The 18,113-nt window shown below is 34.8% G+C and overlaps 1 protein-coding gene across 9 annotated transcripts in view; it reads right to left on the bottom strand.

Moving 5' to 3' along the window:
- OPA1 (OPA1 mitochondrial dynamin like GTPase) overlaps window positions 1–18,113 on the bottom strand; it is a 98,142-nt gene that overhangs the window by 52,521 nt on the left and 27,508 nt on the right. For 5 of the 9 annotated variants that reach the window (XM_020882586.2, XM_020882587.2, XM_020882588.2 and 2 more), the window contains 5 exons: window positions 17,983–18,093; window positions 13,079–13,132; window positions 10,125–10,229; window positions 1,009–1,095; window positions 279–392 (listed from right to left, as the gene is read on the bottom strand). In XM_020882586.2, the coding sequence (XP_020738245.2) occupies window positions 279–392; window positions 1,009–1,095; window positions 10,125–10,229; window positions 13,079–13,132; window positions 17,983–18,093 (471 nt within the window). The remainder of the gene's footprint in view (window positions 1–278; window positions 393–1,008; window positions 1,096–10,124; window positions 10,230–13,078; window positions 13,133–17,982; window positions 18,094–18,113) is intronic. The other 4 variants (XM_020882589.2, XM_020882591.2, XM_020882592.2 and 1 more) reach the window with 1 other exon arrangement.

The raw sequence follows: 18,113 nt of genomic DNA on the forward strand, positions 1-18,113 counted from the left end.
AGTGACTTCTACTAATTCCTACACTAGGAATAATTCCAAATGCTACATATCAGTTATTTTTTTGGTCAAAATTCTTCATTTCAACACAATGGACAAACTTTGTTAAAGTGATCACTTCCCTGAAGAACTTCGTTTGGCCTATCTTTTTCTTTTAACCAAAGTACAGGTAACAAACAATATTATGTTAGTTTTGGTGTACAAAATAGTGATTCAACATTTAAATACATTAGAAAATGATCACCACAGTGTCTATTAACCCAGAGAGCCTATTTTCTTACCTTAACTGGAGAACGTGTCATCATCTCCCCAGATCCTCTAGGAAATATTCGTGCCTGAGCAATCATTTCCAACACACTAGTTTTTCCAGCACTTTGATCTCCAACCACAACAACCTTACCACAAAATAAATACCACATATTCATATTTTTTGATACAAACTTAAATTTAATACATTCGGAATGCTGCTGAGAACTAGTCTTTAAAAACTGTCCAGTTAAATGATTTTAAAATATCCACAAAAAAAAATGATAGTTTATACATGGATGTGTACTGAAAATAAACAGCAAAATATTAATTGGGTCCATTATTTATAGCCAAATTTTTATTACTAATTTAAACCACTAGTTTTAAAACCAAATTAACATTAATATTGCATAAATCTCTTCCACAGCTAATTTACTCTTTACAAAGACATTTTCAATTCTGTGAGGTTATATTTCTCCTATGTACCTAATTTTATCTACCATTCAGGAATTTTAATATCATGGACATCATTAACATATAATGCCAAATATCTGAAAGCCTTCCTTCATTATGCATAAATATAAATAAACTAATGGACCAAAATAGTCAAACAACATTCAATGCTTGAGACATCACCTAGAACACATGATTATTACAGAGAAAATTTTATGTCTCTGCCTATGTATACACACACATAACTTTAAAAAAAACTAACATGCTTTTTTGCTAATGGGCAATTTCACTGTGTACTAATTTTTCACTTACCCTTGGCAGATGATCTTGTGTATTATAACTGGCATCATAATCAGACAGAACATCAAGAACTTCAGAATACATATCAATCAAAGATTTCTATAAAATTAAAAAATCAATATTATAAAATACAGAAAACATTTAAAAAAACCCACAGATGTGTCAGGATAAAAAAGCTGATAAATTCAAGGAGTTGAGGCCGGGGAAGGCACAAAACGCAGGAGCAACCGAATCTGCGCATTTGTGGAGTACCCGAAAACTGGAACCGCACTCAACGCAGGGCCCGCTCCATATAGAGCAGCCGGAAGCCTGAGCAGTGTAGACGGCGAAAGCACAGACACCCGTGAGCGGGGCAAACCCAGCGTGGCCAGAACACGGTGAGCGCTATCCACACAGAGCGGTGTCTGTCTGCAGCGCCCCGCCCTCCCTGTAGCAGGACTGAACTGAACTAGCGAACCTAAATAAGAGATCACCTCCGCCCGCCTGTGTCAGGGCGGAAATTAGACACCAAAGAGACAGCAAACAGAAGCCAAATAAACAAAGGGAACTGCTTCAGAAAGGACCGGTGCAACAGATTAAAATCCCTGAAGGTAACACCGACTACACGGGAAGGGGCCTACAGATATCGAGAAGTGTAAGCTGGAAAGAGGAGCTATCTGAAATTGAACTGAACCTACGCTGACCGCAATCACCTCAGAGAAATTCCTAGATATATATGTACATTTTTTTTTTTTTTAATTTAAAAGAAAAAAATTTTTTCTTTCCCTTTCTTTCTTTTTTTTTTTTTAAATTTTTTATTTTTTCTCTTTCATTTTCTTTTATAATTCCCTATTACTCCCCCATTACTCCTCAACTTTCATTTTCATATATTTTTACGATTTTTTTATTTGGGAAAAAAAAAAATTTTTTTTTTTCTTTTCTTTTTTTTTTTTTTTCTTTTTCTTGTTTTTCTCTCCTATTTCCTTTTAGAGTCCTCTAATACTCCTCTATTATTCCTTAACTTTCACTTTCATTTCACTATAGCCACAAAAAAAAAAGAGAGAAACCCTATTTTAAAACTGAACTTCATATACAGTTCTAAATTTTTTTGTGTGTTTTTGTTTTTAAATATTGTATTTCAAAGAGTCTAACCTCTACACTAGATTTTCAATCTTTGTTATTCTCCCTCAGAACACCTCTACTTCCTCCATTCCCCTTCTCTTCCCAATCCAACTCTGTGAATCTTTGTGGGTGTCTGGGCTACAGAGAACACTTTGGGAACAGATAACTGCGTAGATCTGTCTCTCTCCTCTTGAGTCCCCTTTTTCTCCTCCTGCTCACCTCTATCTCCTTCCTCCCTCTCCTATTCTTCATGTAACTCTGTGAACCTCTCTGGTTGTCTCTCACGGTGGAGAATCTTTTCACCATTAACCTAGAAGTTTTATTATCAGTACTGTATAGTTGGAGAAGCCTTGAGACTATTAGAAGAATAAAACTGAAATCCAGAGGCAGGAGACTTGAGCCCAAATCCTGAGAAAACCAGAAAACTCCTGACCACACGGAACATTAAGGAATAAGAGACCATCCAAAAGCTTCCATACCTACACCAAAACCAACCACCACCCAAGAGCTAATAAGCTCCAGTACAAGACATACCACGCAAATTCTTTAGCAACGCAGGAACATAGACCTGAGTGTCAACATACAGGCTCTCCAAAGTCACACCTAACACAGAGACCCATCGCAAAGCTCATTACTGGACACTCCATTGCACTCCAGAGAGAAGAAATCCAATTCCACGCACCAGAACGCTGACACAAGCTTCCCTAACCAGGAAACCTTGACAAACCAATCGTCCAACCCCACCCACTGGGTGAAACCTCCACAATAAAAAGGAACCTCAAACCACAAGAATACAGAAAGCCCACTCCAGACACAGCAATCTAAACATGATGAAAAGGCAGAGAAATACCCAACAGCTAAAGGAACATGAAAAAAGCCCACCAAGTCAAACAAAAGAGGAGGAAATAGGGAATCTACCTGAAAAAGAATTTAGAATAATGATAATAAAAATGATCCAAAATCTTGAAAACAAAATGGAGTTACAAATAAATAGCCTGGAGACAAAGATTGAGAAGATGCAAGAAATGTTTAACAAGGACCTAGAAGAAATAAAAAAAAATCAATTAAAAATTAATAATGAAATAAATGAGATCAAAAACACTCTGGAGGGAACCATGAGTAGAATAACAGAGACAGAAGATAGGATAAGTGAGTTAGAAGATAAAATGGTGGAAATAAATGAAGCAGAGAGGAAAAAAGAAAAAAGAATCAAAAGAAATGAGGACAACCTCAGGGACCTCTGGGACTATGTGAAACGCCCCAACATTCGAATCATAGGAGTCCCAGAAGAAGAAGACAAAAAGAAAGGCCATGAGAAGATACTCGAGGAGATAATTGCTGAAAACTTCCCTAAAATGGGGAAGGAAATAGCCAACCAAGTTCAAGAAACCCAGAGAGTCCCAAACAGGATAAACCCAAGGCGAAACACCCCAAGACACATATTAATCAAATTAACAAAGATCAAACACAAAGAACAAATATTAAAAGCAGCAAGGGAGAAACAACAAATAACACACAAAGGGATTCCCATAAGGATAACAGCTGATCTATCAATAGAAACCCTTCAGGCCAGAAGGGAATGGCAGGACATACTTAAAGTAATGAAAGAGAATAACCTACAACCTAGATTACTCTACCCAGCAAGGATCTCATTCAGATATGAAGGAGAACTCAAAAGCTTTACAGACAAGCAAAAGCTGAGAGAATTCACCACCACCAAACCAGCTCTTCAACAAATACTAAAGGATCTTCTCTAGACAGGAAACGCAGAAAGGTGGTATAAAAGTGAACTCCAAACAACAAAATAAATGGCAACAGGACCATACCTATCAATAATTACCTTAAATGTAAATGGGTTGAATGCCCCAACCAAAAGACAAAGGCTGGCTGAATGGATACAAAAGCAAGACCCCTATATATGCTGTCTACAAGAGACCCACCTCAAAGCAAGGGACACATACAGACTAAAAGTGAAGGGCTGGAAAAAAATATTCCACGCAAACGGAGACCAAAAGAAAGCAGGAGTCGCAATACTCATATCAGATAAAATAGACTTTCAAATTAAGTCTGTGAAAAGAGACAAAGATGGACACTACATAATGATCAAAGGATCAATCCAAGAAGAAGATATAACAATTATAAATATATATGCACCCAACAAAGGAGCACCGCAATATGTAAGGCAAACGCTAACGAGTATGAAAGAGGAAATTAATAGTAACACAATACTAGCAGGACACTTTAATACCCCACTCACAACTATGGATAGATCAACTAAACAGAAAATGAACAAGGAAACACAAACTTTAACGGACACAATGGACCAGCTAGACCTAATTGACATCTATAGGACGTTTCACCCCAAAACAATCAACTTCACCTTTTTCTCAAGTGCACACGGAACCTTCTCCAGAATAGATCACATCCTGGGCCATAAATCTAGTCTTGGTAAATTCAAAAAGATTGAAATCATTCCAGTCATCTTTTCTGACCACAGTGCAGTAAGATTAGATCTCAATTACAGGAAAAAAATTATTAAAAATTCAAACATATGGAGGCTAAACAACACGCTTCTGAATAACCAACAAATCATAGAAGAAATAAAAAAAGAAATCAAAATATGCATAGAAATGAATGAAAATGATAACACAACAACCCAAAACCTATGGGACACTGTAAAAGCAGTGCTAAGGGGAAGATTCATAGCATTACAGGCCTACCTCAAGAAACAAGAAAAAAGTCAAATAAATAACCTAACTCTACACCTAAAGCAACTAGAGGAGGAAGAAATGAAGAACCCCAGGGTTAGTAGAAGGAAAGAAATCTTAAAAATTAGGGCAGAAATAAATGCAAAAGAAACTAAAGAGACCATAGCAAAAATTAACAAAGCTAAAAGCTGGTTTTTTGAAAAAATTAACAAAATTGACAAACCATTAGCAAGACTCATTAAGAAACAAAGGGAGAAGAACCAAATTAACAAAATTAGAAATGAAAATGGAGAGATCACAACAGACAACACTGAAATACAAAGGATCATAAGAGACTACTACCAGCAGCTCTATGCCAATAAAATGGACAACTTGGAAGAAATGGACAAGTTCTTAGAGAAGTATAACTTTCCAAAACTGAACCAGGAAGAAATAGAAGATCTTAACAAAACGATCACAAGCAAGGAAATCGAAACTGTAATCAGAAATCTTCCAGCAAACAAAAGCCCAGGACCAGATGGCTTCACAGCTGAATTCTACCAAAAATTTAGAGAAGAGCTAACACCTATCTTACTCAAACTCTTCCAGAAAATTGCAGAAGAAGGTAGACTTCCAAACTCATTCTATGAGGCCACCATCACCCTAATTCCAAAACCAGACAAAGATGCCACAAAAAAAGAAAACTACAGGCCAATATCACTGATGAACATAGATGCAAAAATCCTTAACAAAATTCTAGCAAACAGAATCCAACAACATATTAAAAAAATCATTCATCATGACCAAGTAGGCTTTATCCCAGGAATGCAAGGATTCTTTAATATCCACAAATCAATCAATGTAATACACCACATTAACAAATTGAAAGATAAAAACCATATGATTATCTCAATAGATGCAGAAAAAGCCTTTGACAAAATTCAACATCTGTTTATGATTAAAACTCTCCAGAAAGCAGGAATAGAAGGAGCATACCTCAACATAATAAAAGCTATATATGACAAACCCACAGCAAGCATCACCCTCAATGGTGAAAAATTGAAAGCATTTCCCCTGAAATCAGGAACAAGACAAGGGTGCCCACTCTCACCACTACTATTCAACATAGTTTTGGAAGTGTTGGCCACAGCAATCAGGGCAGAAAAAGAAGTAAAAGGAATCCAGATAGGAAAAGAAGAAGTGAAACTCTCGCTGTTTGCAGATGACATGATCCTCTACATAGAAAACCCTAAAGACTCTACCAGAAAATTACTAGAGCTAATCAACGAATACAATCAAGTTGCAGGATATAAAATTAACACACAGAAATCTCTTGCATTCCTATACACTAACAATGAGAAAACAGAAAGAGAAATTAAGGAAACAATACCATTCACCATTGCTACAAAAAGAATAAAATACTTAGGAGTATATCTACCTAAAGAAACAAAAGACTTATACATAGAAAACTATAAAACACTGATGAAAGAAATCAAAGAGGACACAAGCAGATGGAGAAATATACCGTGTTCATGGATTGGAAGAATCAATATTGTCAAAATGGCTATACTACCCAAAGTAATCTATAGATTCAATGCAATCCCTATCAAACTACCAACAGTATTTTTCACAGAACTAGAACAAATAATTTCACAATTTGTATGGAAATACAAAAAACCTCGAATAGCCAAAGTAATCCTGAGAAAGAAGAATGGAACTGGAGGAATCAATCTGCCTGACTTCAGACTCTACTACAAAGCCACAGTCATCAAGACAGTATGGTACTGGCACAAAGACAGAAATATAGATCAATGGAACAGAATAGAAAGCCCAGAGATAAGTCCACGAACCTATGGTCACCTTATCTTCGACAAAGGAGGCAAGGATATACAATGGAAAAAAGATAATCTCTTTAACAAGTGGTGCTGGGAAAACTGGTCAACCACCTGTAAAAGAATGAAACTAGAACACTTTCTAACACCATACACAAAAATAAACTCAAAATGGATTAAAGATCTAAATGTAAGACCAGAAACTATCAAACTCCTAGAGGAGAACATAGGCAAAACACTCTCCGACATAAATCACAGCAGGATCCTCTATGACCCACATCCCAGAATTTCAGAAATAAAAGCAAAAATAAACAAATGGGACCTAATGAAACTTAAAAGCTTTTGCACAACAAAGGAAACTATAAGCAAGGTGAAAAGACAGCCCTCAGATTGGGAGAAAATAATAGCAAACGAAGCAACAGACAAAGGATTAATCTCAAAAATATACAAGCAACTCCTCCAGCTCAACTCCAGAAAAATAAATGACCCAATCAAAAAATGGGCCAAAGAACTAAACAGACATTTCTCCAAGGAAGACATACAGATGGCTAACAAACACATGAAAAGATGCTCAACATCACTCATTATCAGAGAAATGCAAATCAAAACCACAATGAGGTACCATTATACGCCAGTCAGGATGGCTGCTATCCAAAAGTCTATAAGCAATAAATGCTGGAGAGGGTGTGGAGAAAAGGGAACCCTCTTACACTGTTGGTGGGAATGCAAATTAGTACAGCCACTATGGAAAACAGTGTGGAGATTTCTTAAAAAGCTGGAAATAGAACTGCCATATGACCCAGCAATCCCACTTCTGGGCATACACACCAAGGAAACCAGATCTGAAAGAGACACATGCACCCCAATGTTCATCGCAGCACTGTTTATAATAGCCAGGACATGGAAGCAACCCAGATGCCCATCAGCAGACGAATGGATGAGGAAGCTGTGGTACATATATACCATGGAATATTACTCAGCCATTAAAAAGAATTCATTTGAATCAGTTCTAATGAGATGGATGAAACTGGAGCCCATTATACAGAGCGAAGTAAGCCAGAAAGATAAAGACCATTACAGTATACTAACACATATATATGGACTTTAGAAAGATGGTAACGATAACCCTATATGCAAAACAGAAAAAGAGACTCAGATGTATGGAACAGACTTGTGGACTCTGGGAGAAGGCGAGGGCGGGATGTTTCAGGAGAACAGCATTGAAACATGTATATTATCTAGGGTGAAACAGATCACCAGCCTAGGTTGGGTGCATGAGACAAGTGATCGGGCCTGGTGCACTGGGAAGACCCAGAGGGATCGGGTGGAGAGGGAGGTGGGAGGGGGGACTGGGATGGGGAGTACATGTAAATCCATGGCTAATTCATATCAATGTATAACAAAAACTACTGTAATGATGTAAAGTAATTAGCCTCCAACTAATAAAAATTAAAAAAAAAAAAAAGAAAGAAAAAAATAAAAATAAAAAATAAAGTAGTATACTAACAAATATCTATTTAATACAAAGGAAAACAGTAAAGGAGGAACAAAAAATAAATGAAAAAAAAAAAAAAATTCAAGGAGTTCTCATAATTGTATTCTGAGTAAATGTAAAACAGTACAGAATAAAATTCCATACTTTCTTATCCAATCTATTTCAAGAGACACTGATTTAACACAATATGTTAATTTAGGATTTCCTAATCTTCCAATTAAACATTAAAAGAGGGAGGTTATTGTTCAATATTGAAGACCTAGGGACTTCCCTGGTGGTCCAGTGGCTAACACTCCCAGCTCCCAATGCTAGGTGCCCCAGTTCGATCGCTGAGCAGGGAACTAAGTCCCACATGCCCACAACTAAGAATTTGCACACTACAACTAAATATCCTTCATGCTGCAACTTAAGAGAAACTAAGGACCCCACATGCTAAAACTAAGGACCCGGGGCAGACAAATAAATAAATATTAAAAAAAAAAAAAATACTGAAGAGCTAATATTAAATGCCCAACAAAGACAGACCATTAACACTAAAAAGGTCCAATAAGCCAGGTACCAACTGAAAGGAACATTTGGTGTATGTGTCAGAGAGGGAGAGAGACACTGAAGAAAGGGTAAAGTAGAGAAAGAATCACCAAAATTCCTGTTAAATCAGTGAGGAGGAGTAGTGTATACTGATAACTGGGCAGACTAAAACGTGAGAGCACCAGGAGCAGACATCCTGTACTGTTCTCTCGGTAAAACCAGGGTCAAACATGTTTTCTGGAAAATAACAAGCTTCAAGTATTTGAGGAATGACTGAACATATAAACAGGCCAGGCATTTAATAATTAAAGGTAAGTTTTAATACCAAAGTAGGAACAAAATGAGGGCCTGAAGTTCCTTTCATCTCTTTTAACACCTAAAATTAAAAGGAAACCAACTATTATCCCTTTGACCTAAACAACACACTTTTCAAATCTTCATTACTATTTCACTTAATGAGAGAAAATACAATTTCTCAGGTAAATTCTCAATATTTATTAACATTTGGATGTGGCTTTTCTAACTGCCACATACTGGCTTATAAATAAAGTCATGCTGATATTATGCAGTTGCAATTTGGAGTCAGAACTACTAATACATGTTGGTTAAACCAGAACTGTATATCTTTGGACCGTGGCCATAAAATGCATGTGTCATGATTTATTGCAGTTTTGCTACATATACATTCTGTTTACTTACATGACATTTAAGTTAAAAAAAGAATTACTTCAACTTAATGTAGCACATACAGCTTGGTTTAGTGGGTAATAATAATATTGAATTTACTGATAATGGTAATTATCAATATGCTGATAACAATACCAGCATGTTTTTTCAAAAATTCTTTAAAATGCCCAAGGAACCTTCCAGAAGAATATGTTAACTATTGTAAAACTGAAGAAAGTGGCCTCTTCATTCAGTGGCATTTACAAGTAAGGTAATAAAGATAGGACATATGTAATTTTCTATTAACTTACTGATTTTACAGCTGCAGAAATGAAGCAAACCTAGGAATAAAGTGTTGGTCACTCAGTCGTGTCCAGTTCTTTGCAACCCCATGGACGGTAGCCTGCCAGGCTCCTCTCTCCATGGAGTTCTCCAGGCAAGAATACTGGAGTGGGTTGCCATTCCCTTCTCCAGGGGATCTTCCCCACCCAGGGATTGAACCCAGGTCTCCTGCATTGCAGGCAGATTCTTTACCATTTGAGCCACTGGGGAAGTTTCAATATTTCAGAAAAAAATAAATTGATTCATTGATTCACAAGTATGAAGAATTTATGGATCTAGTAAAAAAACAAATGTTTGGAGATTATAATTTACGAAGTCTTAACAAAAGAGGAGACCACCCTTTTCCCTAAGGACACAAGATTGGAAAGAAAAGGACAATAGAACCCTTTGCAGTTCCTTAAAAACTGATATTGATGAACACACAATGTGAAGTGGCAGAGTTTTGAGAGATAACAAGTTAACACACACTTAAAATACCTTAAGCTTTCTATGATGGATGCCTTTGTCATCTTTCTGTAATACTAATTTTCTCAATTCTTTGTTCTCCTTCTCGAGCCGTTCCAAGATTCTCTGGTACTTTAACTGCAACACAGTAATACAAGTAACTTCATAAGAAACCATCAGTTAAAAAATAACATTAAGTATAAATTAAAATATTCCTTGATCCTGAAGGACTTAAAATGAATTATTTCATTTAAAAGTCAACTATGAAAACGTTGAACAAAATAATGATGAATATTATCTCAAACAATGAACTTCATAGTTTTCTGTTATAATTGGCATCTTATTGGAAAATTCTTTGCTGTTTATGTTGAAGAAATTAATAAAAATATTAAAAATAAAAGGAGTTTAAAAGGCAAGCTCTTAAGTATCTCTATGAAGCACTATTTCCTGCATCAAAATTTTAAATCTTCAGTTAAAGCACATTTGACAAAAATTCAAATTTTCCTTATGCCTCTATATTATTTTATTACAATGGTATAAAATAAAAATAGCTAACAGTATCTGACCATGAGTTACATGACAGGCCTTTTACTCACTGCTTCACCTGTATTAGCTTCTTTAAGGCTTCACATTAGGCAAAGGTTATACAGGTTAGGAATCAGAGGTTAGAGATGCTTAGGAGCTTATCCAAGGTCACAGAGTTTTGAATATAGGTCGGAGTTGAGGGCTCAAACTCTTCTAAGTTTTGGTAAGTTTCTATGGTCAGAGATTACACATTAATTTTTAAAATACTGACATAAGAACAATTTAAAAGACTAAAACGTTTATATAGGCTTTTTTGTCAAATTAGATGCTTGGCTACTCACTGTTCTCCAATAAATGTGATCCTTTTATAACTGGTTTTTCTGTTTATACACAATTATTTCTTCTATAGAAATTAATCATGTTCAGAAAATTATTAAGAATTACTCTTTCTTACAACCAACTAGATTTTTTAAAATTTTATTTTCAATTGGAGGACAATTACTTTATAATACTGTGTTGGTTCCTGCCATTCATCAACATGAATCAGTCATCGGTATACACACATCCCCTCCCTCCACAACCTCCCTCCCCATCTCACCAACTGGATGTTTTTGTCCAATTTTACAGTAACATGTCTTTTGTTAATGGAAAGAAGGAGATGGAAAATATTTCTTGGAAAATATGTTAGGCTGTTACAATCTTCCAAGCACAAAGTAAATAACAAGAGATCATGGCTTTATCCTCAGAGAATGTCCAATTTAAGATAAATTTAAGAAATTATATAGTATGAGACAGGTAGAACTATAGGCTAGTTTATATTATAAACATATTTTTACAGAATTTGTTCATTTATATTCAGTAACAGTACACACAACAAACTTCCGGCAGTTATCTAAGAATTAGACCTATGCTGTCTAATACAGACAGCAGCCACTGGCCACATACGGATACTGAGCACTTGAAATGTGGCTAGTCTGCACTAAGGTGTGTGTTAAGAAGAAAACATACATCAGACTTCTATAAAATACATAAATACCACATTAATATTTTTATACTAACTAGATATATAACTATTTTAGATCTACTTTGTTAAATATATTATTAACACGAAAATTCTACCTATTTCTTTTTACCCTTATTTTAATGCAAAAATTTTAAAGTACACATGGCTTGCATTTTATCTCAACTGGACACTATTAATATACATAATGCCATTATTATATCATGAATTCTCCATAAAGTACTTTCAACAATGCCTACCAGCTTCCAACAAATGGAAGGATTGATATCAACAGGTATATACAACAGTGGTAGGATTTCTACTGGTTCACTTGGTAAATACAGAATCAATTATGGGGTCTACATTTTCTGGTGCTGGAAACACTCTTTAGTATACATCAGTCTGCAGGCTTCCTGCAGAGATGTGCTACTGGGCCATCCTGCAAAGTTCTAGGCCAGTAATTCTCAAACTTAAGAGCTCAGCAGCATCACTTGAGGGTTTTAAGAACAATGACTGCTCAGTTCCATATCCAGAGTTTCCGTTTCAGTGCATTTGGGATGGGACCAATAATCTGCATTTCCAACAATTTCCCAAAGAGTATCACTGATGCTAATGCTCCAGAGATCACATTCTGAGGCCAGTGATTCTTAATCTCTAGCTGCAGACTGTAATCATAACAATGTTAGGGCTGCTCAGAGCACACTTGATTCTAACATACTGTTGAGTATAAGAACCAATACATAGATATGAAGAAAACCTGAGACTCAACATACACTGGTTCCTAATTTTATTTAAATTGCTTTGCTGTACTTTTCCCTAAAAAGAGACCCGATGAGTCTTTTTAATTTAAACTTAATTACCACATATCATTGGATCTATAGAGAATAATTAATGATAGAGTGGATAATGTGGCAATTTTTCACAAGAATGTTCCCTACTCAATTACATTGCACAGAACAATTCTTTAAAATAATAATTGTATCGTCAACTATAAGAGAATAACTCTTTAAAGTAGTGTCAGAAATATTAATACCTTTAGAAAGATTATTATCTGATTGGCTTTGGACATTAGAGAATTGTGATAGAACTCCACTTCAATTTCTTTTAACTGTTACTCGAATTAGCCAATCAATGTAAAAAGGCCAGCACAGGTTTATACAAGGACAAGTCACTTTCCCCCGTCTTTTCTGCCATAGTCTTCCTCTAAAATGAAAAGCATAAGATTCACTCAACAATAGCTTTTACACATAAATGAGTTAATTAAACTTATCAAGTTCCTTCATTATTCCTTATTTCTCAATTAGCTTTTGCATTTGTGGGGGCATCTATTGATGATAGTAATAAGTTTTTATCATTAAATCACTACAAACTCTGCTCAGATAAACTTCCACATCACCAAATTTAGAGTACAAGACAAACTCTTTGGTTCTTTTTACCTGACTATGAATTACATTAGTATTACCTGAGTATGCAGAAGCTCTTCTTGAAGCTGGTCAATTTTCTCTTTGTCTGACACCTAAATATTTAAAATAATTTTTTTTATTTGAGTAGAATTAGATTTATATAGAATATACAATAAGTTAACTTTTTAAAGAAACCATTTTTAAGAGTAAAAACTATAGACTTTATATGGATATTTAATCAAAGGAAATTTTAAATCAAATGCTTATTTAAGAAAGTAACCTTATTCAACAACAAAAACAGCTCTTGAAAAGTTTATATAAATGAAAACCTTAAAAAGAGATCATCTTCCTATTGCCATTGTAGTCATTTCTTATGACTGGCTTGTTAGAAAAATAAGAGATCAACACATACATTTACTATGTTCTTGACAGGCTGTTTTGTACTCAAGCACAGGGACTTGGATGCCTGAGAAATAAAGCACTGAAATCCTTACAAAAATGTTTTTGAAGTCAGACGCGTTATAATGTACAGCTACTGAAAACATTCATTGGTCATAGTGTATCTTTTAAGAAAACACTTATCCATTTCTATCCCATAAGTAGGAAAGTGTTTAATATGTGCAAAGAACAAGTGCATTTTCAGAGCTTTAAGTGGAGCCAGATGCTTGTTTTTAAATTTAGTTTCACTGCAAGATCTTCTAACCCATAATAAAGCAAATGCATCAGAGGCAATGAAGTTGAATAAAGCAAACAAAATTGATTTGAAAATAAAACAAAAGTAGGATAAAATCCACAGGTATTGGGGAAATGACTCCTAATTATTACTAATGCTAATAGTTCTAAGATAAGATATTCAAAATAAAGAACTTTATTCTACACCAGGCTGTAAAATAATCACAATTCTAAATATAAAACACAATAACCAACTGCAGTTAAATGATGTCACTTAGGACAAACCCACACAACTGCTTTGACTCCTTAGGGAGATGCCGAAGCTGCCATTCTCAATCTCAAAATAATTATCTAATTTCTGTACTCAAAATTTTTAAACATGATTTTATTACAGGAGACAAAAATCAAGTTAAAACTCAAGTAAATCTTTATTCATCCTGATTTCACTGGCTACTTAAGCAGCCAAGACCTCACGGTAGCAAATACATATGAAAATATTCTAAATGATTTGCTTATTGAAGTGGACGTTAATAATTCTTATCCATGCAATAAAACGTTACTTTTGAGATTTTAATTCCTATTTCCAAATGCATTCTCAAAATTCCCCCCAAACTTCTTTTAAATAAAAATGACAATACTTGCCAGAAATAATAGGTACATAATCCATAACTGCTTTTTCCTAAAAAGTCTTTGTCTAAAAATTTCAAATTTTGTGAATTAGAAAAACGCAACATAAAACAAACTTTGTATCACTGCTTCCCACTCCTGTGGGGCAAGCAGCAGCTTCTGGACAGAAGCGTTTTTCATTTGACTGTGTTTGTGTAAAATGGACAAGAATTATTAATCATCTCCTAAAATGTGAGAAAACAAGCGTGTTGAGGAGCCCACAACCTAAGGAACAAAATCCTGAAGGCCAATGAAGAAATAAATTCCATATTTTGATCATATGGCATGATATCACACTCATAATGTGATCATACACATGATATCACACACCAATGTGATCATAAAAATTTTGTTATGTAGATTATATTCCCAATTCATCTGGAAAGTTACTCTGATTTACTCTGTTCCATTAAATATTCACCCAACTGAAGTTAAAGTAGTATGAAATGTATAAACAGTATTAGTACAGGATGTGAATATTTAATGATATCATGCAATATAATCTAAGTTACAGTAGAATATCCAACATATCTCTACAACTGCGGCAATAATTTAAAAAGCAATATAATTACATAAAACAGAATGTTTGCACAAGCCAAGGACTATAGAGGACTAGTCTTGACAATGTGGTAAAATAAAACAGATACATAAAGAGTTAAAATGATATAAGGTTATTAGAATATTACAAACACAATTTTTATGCTAATATTAGTATTTAGTAACAATGACTTAGGATTTTTATAAATTTGTATTTTTGAAGTATTTGAATTTATCATGTGCCCTTCTGGCGTGACTGTTAGGAATAACTCATGCATAGTTTCACCAATACCATTCCTATCTGCTTAACGTTAAATTAAAAGATTAATACTATATTATATAAAAGACAGGTTGATGATAAGAGTCAAGAATTAAATCTAGGATTTTACAGGAAACAAGATTAAAACCTTCAGGTTCACAAAATAAATCTTAAAGATTAGTGATAAGACACTTTAACGTATTTTAAGAGAATAATACATGCTATTAGTCTATCATTTATCTGAGGTCTTAACTAGCAACCTGGGATATATTTTATTTTGATGCACTTTACTAGTAAACTTCAGCTACTTACAGTAAGTCCTTGTCTTGTTGTTTAATATATTTAGTTTTCATTATGAAATTAGTTCAAAACTCACCCTGACAGAAATGGGTATCAATAGTCTTGAAACCAGAGCTTTCCTACAATTCCAGGGCTGTAAAACTGATGGAGAAAGAGTGGAACCCTCTGCAGAAACAAGCTAAAGCTGAAAGAGAAAAACCTTTACTAGCTCCTAACAAAAGCAAGCCTGATTTTTAAATTTTAAGTATTTCTTCCTCCTAAGCAATTGTAGCCATTCTGAAATACGGAAATGTATAAGACTTGCAAAAATTTCTATGTATGTGTACATACACAGTTACAGGAGGCAAATCTACCAATGGCAGTTTTAATCTACTATCTCTGCATGAGCGCCTCTGCTTGAATAATACAGGGAAAATCTACTAGCTGCTACCAATAAGATAAAAATAGGGACTTCCCTGGAGGTCCAGTGGTTAAGATCCTTGGAGAGGGTGTGGGCTTGATCCCTGGTCAGGGAGCTAAGATCTCACATGCTGTGCAGTATTACCAAAAAAAAAACCCCAGAAAGCATTAAAAAAAAAAAAGGCCTACTAATATTTTCAAAATGTAGTAGGAAAGAATCATCAAAAAATGACAAAAAGTTGCTGTGGTTTTGTACCTCAAGTAAACCTCAAATGCCTGGAAAGATAAAAGCCTCATCAAATTAGCATTTTGGTCATTATGACAATGTAAGGCTGAAGTCACCAGTGTACTAGCTATAAGGGGAATGGAGGGAAGATACAGTAAGGAAATCATCTTTAAGGACAGTAAAAGAATGATACTGTTATAGAGGTGCACAAATTGTTTTTCGTCTCATTTACTTTCACACAAGGTAAGTGGGCAGGAACAAGCCCCGTTCTGTGCCCTTCTAAGTACATCTTAATAAACAAAATAGACAGAGGTACAGCCCTGTCAGTAGCTCTTTCACAAATATGGAGAGTGAGGAATAAAAGGGTTATACATGGATAATCCAATAAATATTAGGAAGAGGAAGGATAACTCCAGGTCTGAAAAAAGGCCCTTGGCAGCGTAAAAATAAACAGTATTCACTACTGCTTTCATTTAAACTGTCAGATTCAACAGGATATTAATAATCTTAAACGGTATCTTAGAATCTTAAAATAGCAGATCTATGGGGCTCACTGTAAATTTTTTTACCATTAGGAAAAAAACAAGATCTACTGGTCTTGAAAACAAGAGCTATATTCATATTTCTAACACACCAAAACATAACAGTTCCTTTCCCTCTTGTTTATAATGAAGCTAAAGGACAGATGCTTACCCTGAGCATCCAACTTGTTAGTATATTTAAGTGGTACTCTGAACAGCATGAGAATAGAGAATGCTAAACACCATTTATACTAAGTCCTACTGTGATTTAACACAAGCAGGAAAATAATTTGTTTTCTATTTCCACCTATATTATTCATTTACTGAAAGCTAAATGACATATAGCAGTTGATTTCACAGCCATGGAATTGAGAAAAGCCAGGAAGCGACACTGAAAAAATAAACTGCGATTAGAACTCTCAAGTACTAACCACCACCAAATGCGATAGGGTTAGCCAGCAGGATCATTTCACTAATTATCTGTAATATTGGTTGATTTCAATATCAGAATGTACAGGAAGCTAATCATATGACTGGATCATTTTTCCTAAGATTTATATCTAACTGGTAAAACTTTTCTAATATATGTAACTAGCCGATGTCAAGATCTTACAATAAAATTTTTAAAATCATTTTAAACCCTTCATTTGACTCTAGTCTCTTTAGGACATTAACCTGGGGATCTACAGTATAGAATCATCTAAAGCCAAAAGCATTATATTTAAGGATTTTTTGGTGACACCTATAAGCAAATATTTGTACAGTGTTACACTGAGTTTTATTAGAATCTGTCCTTTAGTGACCAGAATTATATCAAATTTCCAATGTTCAATTTTTCAGTGGACAAGGTGAAAATCTGTGCTGACTTTGTTAATAAATGTCAAAAGTTTTATTATAAGTTTATCAAAGTATTTAAGAATAACTGTCCAAAAGTTAGGTCAAAATAGTTTTCTTTTGTAGGAAACAAGAATTCTCTGCTGAATCATTTTAATTAAAAAAAAACCATTTCATTCTTTAACATGGTCATTCACAGTAACCCTTTTCATTTTAGAAGTGAAAACTTAGAGAATAGACAAGTTGGCCACAGATTTAGGGTGATTCAATAACTGGGCCAAGTAAACCGCAATTCACAATTACCTAAGTACAAGTCCATGAACCCTCACAGATCATCTAATTTTCAGAAAATAAATTACTATGTTTAATATTTTGGGTTTGTTTGCATACTCTAGAAAGTTGCATATCTGTATTATCTTTCACTATTTTTATCTTATCAAAACTAATTTCTCATAACTGTAGTCCATGAATGGATTAAGGTGACATGATATTGGTAGAAATGGCTGATTAGTGTAAACAAATCAGTAGCCCCCTTAAACCATCCATCACCTTGCGCTTCTGTTGGGCATAGCTCGCGCTATACTGGCCAGCAGCTCTGCGTGCTTCCTCTTCATGCTCTTGAATTTGCTGTTGTAAGAGAATGAGCTCACCAAGCAGACCCTGCCATGAGTTTACAGCCA

The sequence above is a fragment of the Odocoileus virginianus genome, chromosome 4 (genome assembly GCF_023699985.2).
Source record: "Odocoileus virginianus isolate 20LAN1187 ecotype Illinois chromosome 4, Ovbor_1.2, whole genome shotgun sequence".
Taxonomy (NCBI): Eukaryota; Metazoa; Chordata; class Mammalia; order Artiodactyla; family Cervidae; genus Odocoileus; species Odocoileus virginianus.